The following is an 18,667-nucleotide window of genomic DNA, read 5'->3' on the forward strand; positions in this document are numbered from 1 at the left end:
TGGTTCTCCGAGACCTGGTTTCTTGCCGGGCTCTATCCCTATGAGGTTTAGCTTCACAGGGACGAAAGGTCTAAAGGCGCATTCGGCACAAGCTCGCTGCGGTTCTCTGATCATCAGGGCATGGCGGTCAGTCCGCGGCGACTGCTGACCCACCACCAGCCCCTTTGGTGTTCCCTGGCCCTCAAGCGGTGAAATGAGACCTGCCCCCAGACCGCAAGAACCCTCCTGTCCGCCATCCACAGGCTGCTGTGTGGCACTCAACCACAACCCGGAAAGGTCCATATATACCTTGGAGCTGGCTTTAACATAAGAGATAAAATGGACCTCTCACTTCTCTAGCAAATACTTTGTCTTTTGCCCAACTTTTGGAAATAGTGAAATTTTGGAAATATTTTCTCTTACACTTCTAGCATTCCTAACCTGACCCACTGCCCTGGTGAACGGGTCCCCGTTGCCTTGGTTACAGTAAAATTAGCAGACATTCCGGATTTTGGGTCGGGTTCTTTCCCAACTCCCTGGGGCCTCGCCTCTGCCACCAGCCTGCTCTTCCCATGAGTCTCTGCCCCTGGTGGTCTGGGCTGGGCTGACCCATGGCTGGTCCCTGCTGTGTTCCCAGATTCTTTTTTACCCGACGCATAGCCAAGCCCTGTGGTGCGATGCGTCTCCGTTCCTTTCCTAACCGTTTCCTTTCTGGTAAGGGTGCGTGCTCTGAGCAGACCTTAGAAAGTGAAGCAAAGTGGAAAGTTTCGAAACACGCCGAGGTCCCTTTAAGAATTCAAAGGACGTAGGACACCTGCTCCGGGGGTGGGGACCGCCGGTCCCGCTGCCCTACCCCACTCCGGAAGTGCCAGCGTCCAGCGGTGACCCAGGGCAGCCCTGGCGGGGAGGAGGCGGCTGATACCTGGGGCTGAACCAGCTCGGGAGTTCCCGGCTCCTCCGCCCTGGGGCACAGCCCGGGCTTTCCCGCGCCGCAGAGCCCCTCCGGGTTGCGCGGCGCCCTAGCGCGGTCCGCCCCGCCGTCCCCCCGGAGCCTGGCTGCTCCGCCGCGAGCGGGGGGCGGGGGCGGGAACCGGGCGCCCGGACCCGGCGGGAGGTGAGAGGCGGGGCCGGGCGGGAGGTAGGGGTGGAGCCCGGCGAAGGGGCGGTGCCGAACCCGGAGCTGTGCCGGGAAGGAGGTGAGGGCGCGCGGGGAGGAGCCGGGGGCGCGGTGGGTGGGGGGTGCTGGGGCGGGTCGCCGATAGGTGCGGACTCGGGTTAGCCAGACTCTGGACCTGGGCCGGCTGGCGCGAGCGCCCTTCCCCACCCCGTGCGGACTTCGGAAGTGGCCCAAGAGGCGCAGGAGCCGCCGGCGGAGCGCGTTTCCACGGGACGCGGAGCACCGGCGGAGCCCCGAGGATGCGAGCCCTGCCAGCCCTGGACGCGCCCCAGAACGAGCGACTGCTGACCCGGGACCCCGCGGCCGTCAGGGTCCGGGACGCGGCGGGGCCAGCACGCAGGAGCGCCGTGGAGAGGCTGGCGGCTGACCGCGCCAAGTACGTGCGGGGCCCTCCGAGAGCCGGCGCGGGGCCCGCGGCCGCGGGCAGCAACCCGGGGGCGAGCGAAGGGACCGCGGGCGATCCTCGGCCTCCGCCTCGTGTCGCCGGTGCCGTGGCGCGCAGGGCCATAGCTCGGAAGCCGCTGAGGCCCGACTCCCTGATCATCTACCGGCAGAAATGCGACTTCGTCCGAGGCCAGGGCGCCGACAGCTCCAGGGCGGGCCTGGTGAAGAAGCTCTTCCAAGGCCCGGGCAAGGACAAGACGTCGCTGTCCCCGGAGACGCCGCAGGTGCGAGAGAAGATCGGGGCCAGGCGCGAGGAGCCTGCCCCGTCCAAGCCCGGCTCTGCGGCGGCCTCCGCGGCCCCCGGCGTTCCCGCGCCCCCGGCGCGCCCAGCACCTTGTGGGACGCCCACCCCAGTGCCGGCTGCGCCCCGGGAACCGGAGCTGCGAGGGTCGAGGCGCGGGGGGCTGCAGCGGTCGCAGTCAGACCTCAGCTCCCGCTACTCTGCGTCCTTGGCCGAGTGGGACACCTTCTTCCAGTTCTGCGGCCTGGAACCGGAGGTCGTGGAAGCTCTCGGGAGGGAGAACTTCTCCGCGGGGTCGGACCGCGTCACACTCAAGGTCCGCAGCGTGAGCGTCGCCACCTCCGACAGCGGCTTCTCCCGGCAGAGCGGCAGCGACGCGGGGCTGCAGGAGGAAGGGCTGGCGGAGCAGGTGCCCAGCACCACCTCGGTGGTCGAGAGGAACGCCCGCATCATCAAGTGGCTGTACACCTGCAGGAAAGCCAGGGAGAAGCCGGGCCAGGCGCTGCAGGGCCCGGTGTGATCGCTCGCGCTCTGCGGAGACCTGGACCCCAGGTGTGCATACGGAAAGCCTGGGGGGGGGGGTGTCTGTGTGTGCGTGTCTGTGAGAGCTTGGTGAGTATGGCCGAGCTGGATGGATCCAGCCCTCTGACGTTGCAAGGGACCCTAGATATGAAGACCCAGAGGCTCATGCGCCCAAGGGACCCCTCCTGAAAGAGCAGAAGGGCCATCAGTCCAGGTCCCCTGCAGGGACAGAACCCTTTCTTTTGAGTGTTTTGCTTCTAACTGCCTGGAAATGTAGTCTGAGAAGAGAAGAAGTTAGAGTTACAAAATGTTCAGAGAGCAGCTTGTACCCCTGCTGTGATTTCTCGCCTTGAAAATAGCCTGAGCGCCCTAGGGGCTGTGTGGATTGACCTGGGGGCATCCTGAGGTTGGATCAGAGCGTCCTGGCCCACCTGTAGCCCTAGAGTGGGAGGGACAACCCTGGTCCTGCAGGACAGAAGGCTCTGAGCTCCTTGCTGGAGGCCCTCATCAAACCTGGCCGAGGAAGAACTTCTTTACAGCATTTGCCAGCTTGGCACACACAGCAGCACAGGTTTCCGCGTGGCTGTGTTTTATTTGAGTTGTCTTGAGAGCTTTCTACAGAAAGTCTTAGTTCACAAGAAGGAGCATCCGTTTGTTGAGCTGGGGCCTGACTCGGTGGTTGGTGGTGTTTTAGAACTCTGCAGGGCTATGATTCAGTGGTTTATGTACCTCATATGATCGTAGGGGGATAAATCTCTTCCCCCTGGACACCAGTAGCACAGGGTTGATCTCAAGTTCTTTTTCACTGAGGAACTGAGGAATGCTTATCCTTAGTGACCGCTACTCTTACTTCCAAGAACATGTGGAGAGGACAATTTGGGGGTAGAGAAGGGAGAAGAGAAGGTACCTTTTTGGGGTTCTCCTTTGGAAACAAGAATTTAAACATTGCCCCATATTTTTCTCTTTCCCTTCAGTGACAACTTGCTATAGATTAAAACAAAATTCACGAGATGGAAGTATTTTGTCTGCCTCTGATATAAACTCATCGGGGACCTGGGGTCTTCACAGTGGGGAGGATGCTGCAGGGGTGATTGCTCACAGCCCCCGGGCTGGAAGACTAAGTGGACAAAGGCCTAAGTTCCTTTATCCATGGCCTAAATACAGACTTGAAAATTAACAAGGAGAAGTAGAGTGGATTCAGAAGAATCATGACTTTTTTCCGTATAGTTTATTGAATATTGTATTTTTCACCAGCCTTAGAATCTATATAGGCAGTCAACATTTAAATTAAGAATAACAACACATTAGCTTGTGCTTTTCACAAACTGTTTTTTGAAACTCCCCCAAGCCACCATGATCGCCTCGGGGTCAAGGAGGAAAGCTGTGGGAACGGCATCGTTCCGGAGACTCGTGGTCCGGTAGACAGAGCACTAAAGTGGACGGACTGGGAGCGTCTTCTATTGGTAATCCCTCCTCTACCTTAGCCTCCCATGGTCCGTCAAATGAAGGCAGAGAGGCAGATAGTTTCCAACCTTTATTCTTTTCAATTCTGTATAGTTAATAATCTGTGTATCTGTGTTTTATGATTGGAGCCTGGAAAAGGAAAACAGAAGACCATTTTCTTTATTTTAAAGATTTTATTTATATATTTGAGAGACAGAGATCACAAGTAGGCAGAGAGGCAGGCAGAGAGGGGGGAAGCAGGCTCCCTGCCGAGCAGAGAGCCTGATGTAGGGATCGATCCCAGGACCCTGGGATCATGACCTGAGGTGAAGGCAGGGGCTTTAACCCACTGAACCACCCAGGCGCCCCAGAAGACCATTTTCTATTGGATATGTAAACAGCGAACTTAAACCAAGTTCCCTTCAGGTTCCCAGCTTTGTGCTGGGAGGTAGAATCGGTGGGTATAAATAGTACCAAGGTAATGAGATGATGCACAAAGAAAACAAATTAAATCCTGACAGCGTGAAAACCAGCACTCTCCCTTCTCCCAGACACACCACTGTCTTCTCCAGGCTCCAGTGGCAAGGCGGGGTCCTGCCAGAGAATTTAAGGTTCCCTCTAGGAATTAGGCCTCCGAAGCCCCTTTTACGTTTGAGCCCAAGAAGAATCAAGAAATTGGGTTAGGTTATGAGAACGTACACTTTTATGACGAAGGTAAGTAGTTGAGGCCAGAGGAACAGTGACAGAAGGGTCAGGAAACCGCCGGCATGAATCTTTGTGGGAGAGTAGAGGTTTCCTCTCCCGTATTCCCGCTGGTTCCAGTGGAAGACAGTGTCCTCTGCCTTCTGAGTGGTTTGTTTTTGCTCAGAGAAGGGAGAAGATGTGACCCGGAGCCCGCTGCTGCGTGTGTGTCTTCGCCTGTCACCAGCACCGTTAACATCTGTGTCACAGATTTGCTCCATTAAATCCCTTGTCCGCCTTCTTTGAAATTCATTACAAGAGGCCCAAAGGCTGGCTCCTTCCGTGGTCCTGGAGGAAGTGAGCGTCCCTGGGCTTCGTGCAGCTCAGTGGGACTGTGCGATGTTGGCAGGACCACAGACACTCAACTCAGCACACCTGGCGGCGGGCCATCGCTTCGGGGAAAAGCCGGCAGGGAGAGCAGCACCCGAAGCACAGAGTGCGGCAGCCGCCACCTCTCCTGGCGAGGGTCAGCTCAAACAGAAAGGCAGCTGACCTGTCCTCACAGGGGGTTTCATAACTTCTGGAAGCTGTGGAAGCAAGAATTCAAGAGAGTAGTTTTCCTTTAGTGTATCTCAATATTTGTGCCAGAATCCATATATATTCATTTTAGGGTTCCATGAAAATTTCAGAAAATCTGACACGAACAAATGTGTACTTTCTAAGGGGAAAGGAAAACAAATATATTTTATAGAGAGGCCTTTGTTCCTTGGGTGAATAGAGATAAATTAAAATAAAAATAGCCCATCCAAAATTAAATACGTTCAAACTCATGTAAAGTAAAAACGCATGCTTTTCAAAACTGATGCTCTCCGGGCTAGAGAATAGCTCAGAGTCTGTGTGCAAGCCCGCCGGGGGTCCGTGAGTGGTAGTTCCTGGGGGATTGTGGCATTCTGCACCCCCGTGCGTGATGCCTGAAGACTTACCTCTACTGCGGGGCGAGTCATCTCTGTCCTTTGGTTCATTTCAACAGTGGGGCTGCCCGGACTTAGTCTCTCTGGTGCCCTGTCTTTGCCGTAGAATATAGAAGTTACTGATGTTAGTGTGATTGCAAAAGAATAGTAACGTGTTCTTTGGGCTAATTAGGGATGAATGTTGTTCAATTTCCGGCAAAAAGCTCGGATATTCTCACATTTCTCATTTCTCTTAGATACAAGACGGAGCACCCGTAGACACGCCCTATTAGCTGGTGGGGTAGAGCGTGTCTCATTGTTTGCAAAGAGGCCGTGGGGGATAGGACAAGCTGTGATGCTCCTGACTTTCTGCTCCTTTCACTGGGACTAGCTGAGAGGCTCTCCAGTCGCCGTGTGAGCTCGCTTTAGGGGAACCAGCGGCTGAAGCCGCTAGAAGGCCGCTCTGCTCTGTCTTCAGGCGGGCCCGGGCCTTTCAGAGAGATTCGTGTGTGGAAAGGGTGGAACCCGTTTGCCTTCTCATATGTATTTGGACTGTCTGCCTCGTTTTCCCGTGTTGTCCTGCTCTGCTCTCGTGAGCCGTGGCCTGGCCTACGAGAAAGATCACTTTTCTCATGGTCCCGTGAGTCGGAGGCAATTGGAAACTTCAAAAGTCCAGAAAAAGGCCTCGGGGAGATGGATGTTTCTTCGGCCGCAGAAACCAGAGAGCTGTCTTTGTTAAGGCTACTGACTTCTTTTCAGAATTTAAAATGCAGTAGGTACCACAGAAGCAAAAACTGTGGGGACCAGACTTTGTGGTACAACCTTGGCCTAGACTGACGTGTTGGTTCACTGCTTTTTCCTTACTCCGCAGGAAGCGAGGCTTCCAGACTGTGGGGGCTCCTTGAAGTATGTCCTGGATGACTGGGGACCTGGGGCCATCCTCAGTGCCACAGGACTTGTCCCGTGCACCCAGGGGACCACACGATTGCTGCTTTCCTGGGAATGAAGCACCCACTGAAGAGACGTACAGAGTTCAGAAGGTTTGAGATGCGGTGGAGAAAGAGGACCTGGAACTTGGAAATCAGCTGACTTGTAGCTGTTAAGACAGCTGGAGCTTGGGGAGGTAGTTTCTTGTTTGAGGCGGATCTGGTCTTGCTCCCAGAGGGCAGCAGAGGAGGGAAGCCTTCTTGGAAATGTTTTCAGGGCTCTCTGTTTGACTGGCTTGGTGACAAAGAGGTACCATGATGCATTGTAATGATATTTAAATTGATTCTAAAAAGAAAAAGAAGTCCAAGAGTAGGAAAGCCAAGCATGGATACCATAGCATTTACTGCTTTTCATCAGTCTGGGCTGTTGGGCTCCAATTAAACCAAAGTTCTGTAGCCGTGAGAAGGTGTATTATACTTCAGCAGTGTGGGTAGCGGAGAGTAAACACAGTCACATGCTCTCATGGACACCTCCGTTCTGAGCATCACTGCCACGGAAACTGCAGAATGTACTCTTAAAGTAATTTTAGTACTGCCACTCCCGTTGGGTTGCGGACGTGTGGACGTGCCGTTGGAAGGGAAGTTGGAGTTGATATTGCTAAAAATGCCTTTTTGGGAGCTGGCAGGAGACCTAGGAGCTCCCTTCCCTGGCAGCATGGCCTCCACGGGGCTCTGGTTCCCCAATTGCCCAAAGCAGGGAGAGCCCAGGGTCCACACAGCACACCCTGCCCATCTGTCTAACCCCCACCTGCGGATCACACAGTCATCTCAGGTTTGGCACTGGCTCACCCTTTTCTGCCCAGGATGTGTCTGAGATGAGGGGCAGCCTCAGGGCACCTGGCTTCTCCAGGATCAGAATCCTGTGGGCAGGGAGTTACTGACCCTCGCCTACTCCTCACACCCAGACCACATAGATTTCAGATTCAGAGCTTGTGGAGAGAAACTTTGTATCCATGATGACAACCCGGAAGACTCTGTAACCCAGCTGACTCTTCCCAAGCCTGCTGGGTTTTAATGAAGTACATGTCCTCAGGAGCAACATTATTACGGAGAAGAGTATGGAGGAGAGAAAGATTGCTTCTCAGTGGTAGAACATTTTATAAACCAATGCATTTCGATATGTTCATATACTTGTTTAATATTGTGTTCTATTTTTGTAACTCCTACTGTGAGGGGGTCTTTATTTTATTTTTTGCAGTTACTTGTCATTAGATAGTTTGCTTTAACATCATATGGTTTTAGTTTTTATCAGTTTTCCATCATTTTCTCTGCGCTTGTGTTTGTGCGTGTCGTTTCACTGGATGTTCCACTCCTGTCTGTAAGCATCGTGCTCCCTGCTCTCTGTACCACAGTGATTTGTTTTCAAATAAGTCACACGTAGGGATTTTTGGAGCCTCTGTTGGCCCACGGATGTACCTTTCTCATCGTAGACTATTTAAAGACAACAGATCCATGCTTTAAGAATTTCCTCCAGTTGTTCCTCTCAAAAGGCTGCTATTTTAGGGTTCAATCGATTGCAGTTAATTTAAAAACATAATGTCAAAGATGAGAGTTTTTTTTAAAGGGTCTCTACATACACCCATTCCCTTACTTAAGGTGTTGCATTAATTGTACATGTCAATGCTTCGGGCAAACCTGTTTTGTGCCTTTCTACTCTCAAAGTAGGGTGAACTAGAACTTCCATCATATTTGCCTTAGATCGGAATGGTGCAGACTCATAATTCATGTAACAAATAAACGTATATATAGACCAGCTGGTTGTGTTTAAAAACACCAAGAGCTTCCGGAAGCATCTTTGTGTCCGTGGAGGTCCGGGGAGGAATTCAGCCACAGGGAGTTCAGAAGCAGATCTCAGAGGTAGCTGTGGAGAGGAGGAACAGGGCGTCCCTGGGCTCCAACAGGACCAGTGATGCTCCCCTTCCTCCACTAAGACTCGTGCCTCAGGGTCAGGTCCCAGGTGTGTGGGTGCAGGTGAGAAGTCCCTTCTTAATCCCGAATGACCCCAGTTTACTGAGTGACTTTGAGAACATCCAACTTTGAAGCTTGGTCTGAAAACAAATCTTGTAATTGTTTTTCCCAAGAATAGCAATGGCTACTGCTATGAAGTAGTTTCATTCGTTCATGAAAGAATAGCATGTAAAGTACTATGATTAAACACAATGAAAAGAAAGAGTTATTGATAAAGCAAGAAAAATAGCTCGATAGTGTCTATTTCTCTAACATATGGCTACAGATAAGCCGTGCCTCTGAGAGTTATTTGTGTTACTGTAAAGTTTCCTCGTTGTGTGTATACCTATTAAACCACTGGTCACTGGCCCTGAAGGAAGAAGGCTTTATTAAACGTTGCAGTAGGTTCAGAGTTCAGTGCCGCGGTCAAGGTTGGTGGCGCCACAGAACATCGCGCCCAGGCGATTGCTGCGGTTGTCTCGCAAGCACTACCTTGCTAGATTGCAATGGTATGCGTTCTGTATTAAAGAAGTGAAGTATTTTTCTCGTTTGTTCCTGGTTATGGACCCATGACAGAGACCCTGAAGCTAGAGTGTGCGTATTGTAGCCGCTCATGTCTCCTGTGGTCTCCCTCTCTCCCCGAGGTCAGATTATCAGCGGAAATGCGGACGCACCGTAGGCCGGTCGCGTGTAGGCAAGTCAGAGGGCGTGGAAGTCTCCGGCTCTCCCCGCAGAGCGCATGCAGTCAAAACAGTCTGGGATATTTAGCACACTGTCTTTCTTTGTTTCCTCAGTCTTTTGCTTCATAATACTTTTTACCCATCTTTATTAATATCATATTGGAAAGTGGCACACAGATAAATAAGAAAGCACAGTTTATAAGCTTTCGTGTTAGCTAATTCATCGGAGTTCCAAGAGTTTGAAGGCAAACTCTGTGAACACCAAGTTTGCTCTCAGCATCTGCTCAGACTGGAGATGTAGGAGCGGGGCATGAAGGGCGGCTGGATCCCTAAACCCAGCTGTGCTGAGGTCAACTGGCTTCCCTTTTCAGTCCTTCCGTGGCTTCTGCCCAAACCTAGGCCAGCCTCTAAAGACAGGCATTCTTTGGAGAAGAAATGAACGGCTCTGCATTTCCATGAAGACAATGGACCCCCACCCCCCACCCCAGGCACCCTAGGAGTGGTCTTAGGTAGCTCTAGAAACTGTCCCATCACACAGCAGCTGCCAGGTTCTTCCTTCAGGTAAACCCGAGTTCTTACCTTTCAGTTACCTTTGTGAAAATTCAGCAAAACAGAGGCAACACTTAAAGTGAGGTGTTTAAACTTCGCTTGCATTTTGAGTAATGAGATAGATTTATGTTTTGAACGTTCCATGTCGGAAACACTGAACAAGAAGGAAATTGAGTTCTCAAGCAAGTTTATTCTTCTGGCCACAGAAGTATCAGGGAACAGTGCAGAGAGAAAATGCAGACACACCAAAATATGTGTTCCTACCCAGTGATACTTTCTTCATTATGTCTGCTACAATACCCAAATTCTTCCATTGTCGTCATCATGTTATCTCCTCAAAAACTGTCATAAAATTAGAATTCTATCTGAAAGGGAGAATGTATTAAACCATTGATATCTATTCATCTTTAGGTCAAAATAGAATATTAATTTCCTTAGAAAAAGTAATTAGTAATCAATTAGTTAATTGCTAATTGGTTTCCTGAACTATAGGAACAGAAATGGAAAGACCTGGATTTTGGTCTCAGTGTAACCTGAGGTATGGTCAGTTTTTAGCTTAAGTAGGACTCTTAGGTACAAGTGCCAGAACAGGACATGCTAGCTAACCCGTGTTCTGCTGTCCACCTGCTGGCGGTCTGGGAACGTCTGTGCTCCTGAGCAGTGCTGATGGCCATCGGGGACAGCCCTCTCCGGCAACAAGCACAACTCACCCACCCACATTACTGAGGAGCCAAATGCTGCATGAGGCACCAGGGAGTCCCCAAGCTCCTGCCACGATGGGCTGACATTCTTGGAGGGGTCAGATGTCCCATAAGGACAGAGAGATGGATAGACAGGTAGATGCATAGACGGAGTACATGACAGAGAGACAGACAGATGACAAAGACACGCTGAAGGAAGGGAAGGAGCGACAGAGGGAGGAAAAAGGAGAGAAAGGAAATGGACGGACTGAGTGGCACTGTGACCCTAATTTATCACGTTCGGTGTGACCATTCTGGGTATGGTTTCTGTGTGGTGGCCCAACTGTCTGGACCACAAATGGAACTCAAACGTCCAAATCATATTAAAATAAGCAAGAAAGAGAGAAGGGAAGCTTGCCGATTGTAAATGACACTTTCCCCCTGAGAGGTTCATTTTAATCCCCGAAGACCCTTCACCGGGATGGCCACTAGCAGGTCTTGCTCACCGGGCGTCACGGCGGTGGAAGTCTAAACCGACGACCAGCGGTAACTGACGAGCTGACAAACGCTGCACGTGGGACTTGCGTTGGTCTGTGTCCGGTTGGAAGCTTGTCGGTAAGGGTCTGCAAGCCTTCCCTTGGCTTTGAGAGGAAGTCTGCTTCACAGAGGGACAGAATTAAAAAAAAAGCCACACAGCAAATAAGCAGGACCTGCAGGCCAGAGCAGGTCGGTCCCAGAGAAGTGGCAGTGTTTCCTCTGAACGGTGTCCGGAGCATCTCTGGGGCGGTGGAGCTGAACAGAAGGCTGGGCAGAGCCAGGCTAACATTGCCAGCCCTTCAGGGTCCTGTTCCTTCTGAGGCTGCAAGTTGGGACAGCAACCTCCGCAGCTCAGAAAGGAAGCACGTTCCGGGTGCCTGAGGGCACGCTCACACTGTTTCCCTGGGGAGGCACGTAGGGGGTGCCTACAAGAGGAGGTTCACATGGGCACAGGGCACTGGGTCAGGAGCACAGAGGGCGGAGCCGGATGGGATGCTGGAGATCACGTGTGTCCGCCCCTCCCAAGTCCCTGGGGTACTCAACACCCCAGCTCACAGAGCTGCCTGGTGTGCGGGGTCTTGACACATGGACCCTTCCTCCTCTGTCCAGGGTTCGTTCTGAGCTCTGCCAGTGCATTTTCAGGTGAGTGTTAGTAAGGTGAGCCGCTGGTCCTGTTTCCCCCTCTTCCTGGTGTAAACACTTGAGTTCATTTCCTGGGAGGGATTCCAGTCTGCAGTAAGTTGGGGAGGTCGGACACCCTAAGACAGGAAGCCTTTGCTAAGCCACGTGTGGCTGCCACATTTCGTTTCACTTCAACTCCCACCCTGAGGACACTGAGGTCCGATTAGGGCAGCTTAGGGTGTTTCCTGCATAGTGGGGAAGATGATACCTTTGGGACTGGGGAGGTCCAGAAGGCTCTCTGAGGGGAAGGAACCTGGAGCCCTGTTTTAGCCCTGCACCTGGGAGGACCTCGCTCTGCAGGAAGAAGCTTGTCCCCTCAGATCAGGAGTGAAGCCAGCACTTCCCAGGCTTCTTCAGTAGCAGGGATAGGACTAAGAGCTTTAATGTGGGTCTTCCAGTCAACCCTCAGACCGTCTGTGATGCTGGTCATCTCAGAGAGGAGGGAGCTAAAGTGGGGAGGGTTAGTAGCAGCCTGGGTTGAAGAACTTATAGCTTGGAGAAGTGAGAGTCTGAACTCAAATCTACCTGGCTCTCATGCGTATGCACCAAGCTGTTTTTAAGAAGTAAATGCCAACCAGAATGTTTAAAAGATTGCATCATTTCTCAGAGGCATAGACTGATTCAACAGGTCAAAACCTAAGCAGGTTTCGGATCCAAGATGCCACTCCCAGGTTACCTGATTACCATCTGCTGATGACTCAGGCAAGGCTGGGTTGCCTCGAGGATGAACATGGGGCTCCCACGTCCCAGATCTTAAAGCAGGGCTGCGGACATTCACATCACAGGAAATGCTCTCATGACTTAGTTTATGCTGGTGATTTCACAGAAGATCACATGTGCTTTAAAAAGAGGACAATGAGGAAAATCAGAGGGATGGAAACAAGGTAGACCAGAAGAGCTCAGACCAGCACTGGACAGGGCCTTGCAGGGGCTGACCTGCTGGATGGGGTGGTGGTCACTTGCTGCCTCATGGATCCCACTACAGAGCTGTGAGTCCAAAGCACTTGTGTACCAGGGAATTCTGAGGCTGGATTAGAAGTTCAAGACCTTCTAGATCACCACAGACAAGTCTGGCAGAACTGTGATTATTTTGGTAGCTAACCATTGACTTTTAGGTCAATGGAAAATGACCACAGTTTTAAAAAGCGGAGAGACTCCTTTAAATTTACTTTGAAATACTAGAAAGTATGGCCCATCTTTGGGTGATTTTTTCAGCAGTAGTGAAAGAAAAGGCTAAGATATGCACACTCAAAGCATCAACTTGCAGCCTCTTGAGTGCGTTTCTAGGCCCCACAAATATTAGTCTTTTCTAGGTGAGAAGTACGGGTGAGGCTGGTGTCCCGCTTCCTCCACGCAGGGGCCGGTGAAGGCAGCATGACTCATGTTTGCTACTGGCTCAGGGCAGGGCTGAGGGAAAAGCTGCGACTTGAAGATTGCAGGAAGCTGTTGCCTGCTCTGCTGACATCGCTCAGGGTTGCTCACCTAAGGCCACCGTGGCCACAGGGCGCACTCCTGTAGTCAACACCATAACCGTGCGGCGGCCCGTGGCGTCAGGGCCCCTGCCAGAGAGCTACAGTGCTTTCTCCGAGGAGGAATGTGTTCTAACAGAAATGCATCTGCATGCGCAGCAGCGTGGGTGCCCACTGAGTAATGGCCCGAGGAGGCCAAGTGCCTTAGCAGCACGAAGCTGCCACGCGGCCTCCGGAGCTGACGGACCTGGAGGAGATAGCTCTTTCCGTGTCCTGTGCATTAGAAGTGACTGCGAACATCAGATGGGGGAGAGTGTACATAAAGGCCCTGAGCGTGGAGGAAGCTCCAGGCTCGGTCGCTGTTTGCTTCCTCATCATCTCCGTCCCCTAAGAGTTCGATGAGCTTGTCATTCAGTGATTTGTCTAATGTGCGTGTAAACCAGTTTACGTGGTCAAGCTGCTGTTGCTTGTGTGACAATTCATACTTTTTCTTTTCTGGAGGCCTCCAGCTCTAACAGCTCTACACTTCACGGCTCTGGGTGTGCTGGCCAGCTCTGTCGTGCCCTAGACAGAGACTGCGTTCAGCACAGGACTCAGTGGTGTCTAGAAAGTCCCCTCACCGCCATGGGTCAGTGAGTCAAGTGAGGGTAGGCTAGAGTTTGAAGACAGAAATCAGAAAGAAACACATGATTTCTTGTTGCTGGTGTTTCCAGCTGGAGAAAGCACCCCAGCGGCACCCGGGAATTCTGGAGAAGCGTCGAACTTGCCGACTGTGTGCTTAGGGGCCGCAAAGTCCCACGTGGTGCTGATGGCAAATGGCAAAGGAACAAAATCTCGTTCTCATTTAGAAGTTTAGGTTTGCCAGGCTCTCTCATACTAGTTTCTCACTGGGTCTTTACAAACATCTTTGAGGCAATCAGGGAAAGTGTCACCGCTGCTTCTGTTCCATGGACGAGATCAAGAGTCAAAGTATCCACCCAGCCTCACACAGCCGGTTGGTGACACACCTGAGCTGGGTGGTTGGAGGAGCCAGAAAGACGTCACCAGCTTCACTTCCTCGTCAGGCTCTCCCCGAGGCTCATTCAAGAGCTTAATGGGGGCAGCTCTGGTTTGTGTTTCGTGTTTGTGTTTGAGTTTTCCTAAAGCTTTCTGTCTAAAATTCCTATATCTTTCTCATGAGATTGCCCACTAAGGCTTTGTTCAGTCCAATGAGAGACCCAAATGAATTTTTAAACTCATCCTATCGCATGAGACCTGGCGTATGTGTGTGCATATGTCTGTGTGTGTGCCAGTTTGACACGACCTCTTGACTGCTCTTACTGGCCCCACGTGCACGCAGCAGCCTGTGTCTCCTGCCCAGAAGCAGCTCTTTGCTCTTAGTGGGAGGGAAACTTACGCTGAGTTCTCTGAAGCCTAGATGACCCCTTGCATTTGCAGAACATGTTTACAAGGTTCCTCCTACACACAGTTGCCTCATTTGGAGTGCCACTACCCTATAGCATAGGGAGTGTACAAATGGTCATGCTTGTTTTCAGGCAGACTCAGGGAAAAACAAACAAACAAAGAGACCAACTGTCTGCGCATCGCCGCATTATCTCTTCCTCTGATCCTCCCAACAGTCTTTGTAACCAAAGTTCTCGGTACTCATCCGGTGTTTCATTTTGTTTTGTTTTTCTAGTTCTTCATAATAGATCATGTTTTATATTCAGAAGTTTTAGAATAAATACCATAAAATGCATAATATTGCACGAGAGCTTATAGTCTGAAACCCAGCTCTTCGTAGGTGAAAAGTTTATTCCTGCTCTGACACCCCTTCCTTTCTGACCTTTCCTGTTTACAGACAAGTAGAACACTTGAGTATAAAAACTGTCCAAAGACATTGTCACTAATCAGAAGATTTCAAAGTCATCTTCCCACCCGGCTCCCTGGCTTCGTAAGGTACGCGTCCCCTGGATGAAATCACCAGAGGGAGGGAGTCAAGTAGGCCAGGCGTTCAGCCGGACCTGATGGCTCCAAGGAACGTATTCCGGTTTCAGGGTCGATTCAGACTCTGGGGATGTGAGGGAGTTGTTGCTTCTGCTTAAGACGGGACCTCTTACCTACACAAACGGTCTCTGTTGTACATCCGGGATAAAAGGTTAAAGCACAGATTTAAGTTCAGCAGCTGCAAAGGACGCCACGGATGGGAGGAGGAGATGGCAGGGCCTTCAAGGTCAGCTGTGTACAGCCTCGGTCTGCAGGGGAGGAACCGGAGCCCCAGGGTTATCTTGGGCGACTCTCAGCCCCTCCTCCTGGGTCCGCTCCCAGGGCATGGTCCTGGGCCACTCCCTGCATGTCCTCCTCATTAGAAACATCCTGGAATCGATGACTGAGAACTCTTTCAGTAACTTAATGAAAACTTCACGTTTCAGAACAAAAACAACTCACCTTTAGTGTCTAGAGCAAGAGAACACTCTAACTGGTCATTAAGAACAGAAATGGAGTGTCCGAAGGAAAGCGCGGGTAACATCTGCAGAGACCTGGTTCCGGGTTAATGTGTAACTCGCCGCGTCGCTGTGTCTCTCCAAAGGTAACCCTGCAGGGTTGACTCAGAACGGTCTTACCTTTGCATCACCGGAACGATCTCACTCCGCGTCCCTGCCCCAGCTCTCTGCAGGGTTGGCCCCCCTGAGCCTCCCGGCTCCTCAGCGAACCCCTCACCCCAGAGTCAGCAGCTTGGCCTCCTTCTTGGTAGCTTGGAGCATGTCTAAGTCTTTTCCTGCAGGAAGTGATCTTCTCTGCACCACTTCCTGCGTGAAGTGACCTTTGCTGCTCATGGCCCCTCTCTTCATAAGGGAGTGACTGAGAAAGGAAAACAGCTCAGTAGAGGCGGCCAGGAGGAGGAAACAGCATGTATGAGAATCCTGGGATGGAAAGAATTCGATCCACAAAGCTGTGAAAGAGGCTACCGTGACCAGAACACAGGGGGTGACCGGGAGATGGGGGGAGATGCTTGCAGAAAAGTAGGGGGAGGATGTGCGGGCCATCTGGCTGCAGCAGCTGCCACCCCACGGTCACCCGGGTTGGTTCCACTGATCTGGCTGTAGGCAGGGGTCCCCTTCTTCCCTCAGTGCTCAGCATGAGCCCCTTGTGAAGCTCTGTGCTGTTCCAAGCCATGACCTTCCCTGCTCTCCAGTCCAGCGCAAGTGAGTCACCGCACTCCCCCCGTTAGAGCCTTCAGACGCCCTCTCAAGGTCTATCCGCAGGAGGACATGGGGCGGTCAAGCTTCCATAACTCAAGACTGCCCAGATGAGGCGCGGCTGGTGCAGTCTGCCTCCCCGCAGCCCCCCAAAAGGGTGCAAGCCAGAGTGCTATGCACCGTAGTCTTCAGACCCAGTGAGCAGTATAGATTTTTCTTCCTAAATGCAGTGGGAGAAGCTGTTTGTAATTCTGAGGAGCGGCCAGCAAAGAAGAGGCAGGAGACATCGGCTTAACCCACTGAGCCACCCAGGCGCCCCGAGGCAGGAGACATTGGAAAGGAGGCAGAAAGCCAAGACCACAGACATTTTGTTTTCATTTTTATCCTAGGGAGGAGGGGTGCTCGGTAAAGTTAGGGCTCCAGGTATCAGCCTGGACAAGGGAGTGCCCACTAAGATATTTTTAGAAAGACTCTTCATGTGTTATTGGAGTTTGGTGTTATTTGGGAAAGAAGGAGAACAGGGCAGGGGATGCCAGCGAAGAGAGAGGCAGGTGAGAGCAGGTTGGCCGTGGCAGGCGGGAGGGACAAGCCTGGTCGGCACTGATGGGTGAGCTGGTGGAGAAGAAGGTGCTTGCGACAAGGGGATGAGCAGAAGGAACAGGGACCTCAGAGGGTGTGCGGGACAGAGCTAGACATCCAAGGAGGCCCTGCCCTGTCCCTTCCTCCTGTGAGGCAGTGGCTGCTGCGTCCTCATGTCCGCCCCCCTGCTCGAGCCCGCGGCGGCGTCGGGCCCGCAGTCCGCTGTGATAACCCGAGCAGCGACGTGCTGACTCTCCCGGACGCGCTTCCCCAGCTCACATTCGTCTGTCTCCAACCTCATCCGTGCCACAGGACAGTGTCTATGTTGGAATGAGAGACGCCACATCACAACGGAAGTGGAAGGAGTCCTGGTGCATATTCTTGCTGCACAGCCAGAGAAATATTTACTTTTATTAAAGGCACAGCATAACCAAAAAATAATTTTCCCTCAAACACTGTCTCAGTGGATCATGGGGTATTAGAACGAGACAGGACCTTAAGGGTTCTCTAGCCTAATACCCACACCGTATAGAAGGGGACACTGAGGGCTAAGAAATCCGAGAAATTCCCTGAGGTTCAATTTCCCAAGGCATGGAATGAGTCAGCGGTGGAGAAATAAGCTACAATAAGCTATCTATAAGATAAGATTTCCAGGGGCGCCTGGGTGGCTCAGTGGGTTAAAGCCTCTGCCTTCGGCTCAGGTCATGATCTCAGGGTCCTGGGATTGAGCCCCGCATCGGGCTCTCTGCTCTGCAGGGAGCCTGCTTCCTCCTCTCTCTCTCTCTGCCTCTCTGCCTGCTTGTGATCTCTGTCTGTCAAATAAATAAATAAAATCTTAAAAAAAAAAAAAGATGATAAGACTTCCAGCTCAGTGCACTTTTTCATCACACCAGTTTGCTCAACTGAGGCAGATCGTATAAGGGACTCCCCACCAGCCCACATCTAGTACAGCCTGAGGAACACAGGTGCCTTCTCACGCTGAAGTAGCCTTCCTAAATGCTCTTCACCCCTCCCACCACCCCATAAAGTTTCACATGAAGATCCCTGCCTTAGCTCCTTGGCCATGTGCAGGGATTTGCTTGGTCTTATCCTTTCTCTGAAGGACCATTGGTAAGAAGGTTTCCCACTGGGCTAGGGAGCCCCTGGAATGCATAGGGTAGGGCTGGGGTGGAAGGTTGGGTAGAAACAAACCTAGAGATGTGATTTGAGGCCAGTCCCCTGAGGTCAAAAGAAAACAAAGCAAATCGGTTATGTCCTGTAAGTACGGGGCCCAGAGCCTTGGTGAGATCAGAAGTTGGTGTGGGAAGGACAGCAGCAGCAACAAAGGCTTCTGAACATAAGTCCGGCCTAAATGGTAGAGAGCCCCCAGGCCGAGGTCCTTCTGGCAGGGCTGCCCATCAAATAGCCTCTGTGAACCAAGCCCATGTATGTTCATTTACAACCTTCATGGCTAACGGAGCTAGTGGACTCTGTACAGAGAGTGGCCAGAAGACCACCAGCCTGACCCTGACCCCTCACAGGTGGAAGTGTCTTCAGGTCCTACCAGCCCAGACCCACAGATGATGAAGAGCTGATGTGCACAAATGGGTCCGTCTCCACTAGAGGAGGGACTACTGATCCAGACGGCAGAGAAGGAGAGAGAGAGAGAGAGATGGCTTATATCTGGCATCAAGTTAGCGGAAAGGACACTTGGTCCATCAAGTAACAGTCACTGCCACGTGGTCCTGCTCCAAGGACAGATGCGAGCAACAATTTTTCTGATAAGTACCGGAATCTTTGCCATATTATGAACTCGTGATTCTGTTTCCTTGGGGATAACCTAACATCAATAATAGGAGTACTACATCCTTGAGAGCTTGTTTGGAGGTTCTAGCAGGGGAGCGCAGCTACTCGTATACCCTTGACCGAAGAACGGTCCTCTCCTCTATCGGGGAAGGTCATCC

At 52.0% G+C, this 18,667-nt stretch overlaps 1 protein-coding gene across 3 annotated transcripts; it reads left to right on the forward strand.

Annotated features, from left to right (window-relative positions):
• Positions 1-811: 811 nt before the first annotated feature.
• Positions 812-8,745, forward strand: FAM110C (family with sequence similarity 110 member C). 3 transcript variants are annotated; one of them, XM_004745704.3, is made up of 2 exons: positions 812-2,393; positions 5,695-8,745. In XM_004745704.3, exon 1 carries the CDS (start codon positions 1,396-1,398, stop codon positions 2,359-2,361), a length of 966 nt encoding a protein of 321 aa, XP_004745761.2. In that variant the 5' UTR covers positions 812-1,395; the 3' UTR covers positions 2,362-2,393; positions 5,695-8,745. The 3 variants fall into 3 exon arrangements, with proteins under 3 accessions (XP_004745761.2, XP_044943864.1, XP_004745762.2); XM_045087929.1 differs by lacking the exon at positions 5,695-8,745 and adding an exon at positions 3,712-4,004; XM_004745705.3 differs by having other exon boundaries at positions 813-2,393; positions 6,309-8,745.
• Positions 8,746-18,667: the final 9,922 nt, after the last annotated feature.

The sequence above is a fragment of the Mustela putorius genome, unplaced genomic scaffold, assembly GCF_011764305.1.
Source record: "Mustela putorius furo isolate JIRA1106 unplaced genomic scaffold, ASM1176430v1.1 tig00001618_pilon_pilon_pilon, whole genome shotgun sequence".
Taxonomy (NCBI): Eukaryota; Metazoa; Chordata; class Mammalia; order Carnivora; family Mustelidae; genus Mustela; species Mustela putorius.

Excerpts from the sequence above, each read along its gene's own strand:
- FAM110C (XM_004745704.3), top strand. The coding sequence starts at position 1,396 with ATGCGAGCCCTGCCAGCCCTGGACGCGCCCCAGAACGAGCGACTGCTG.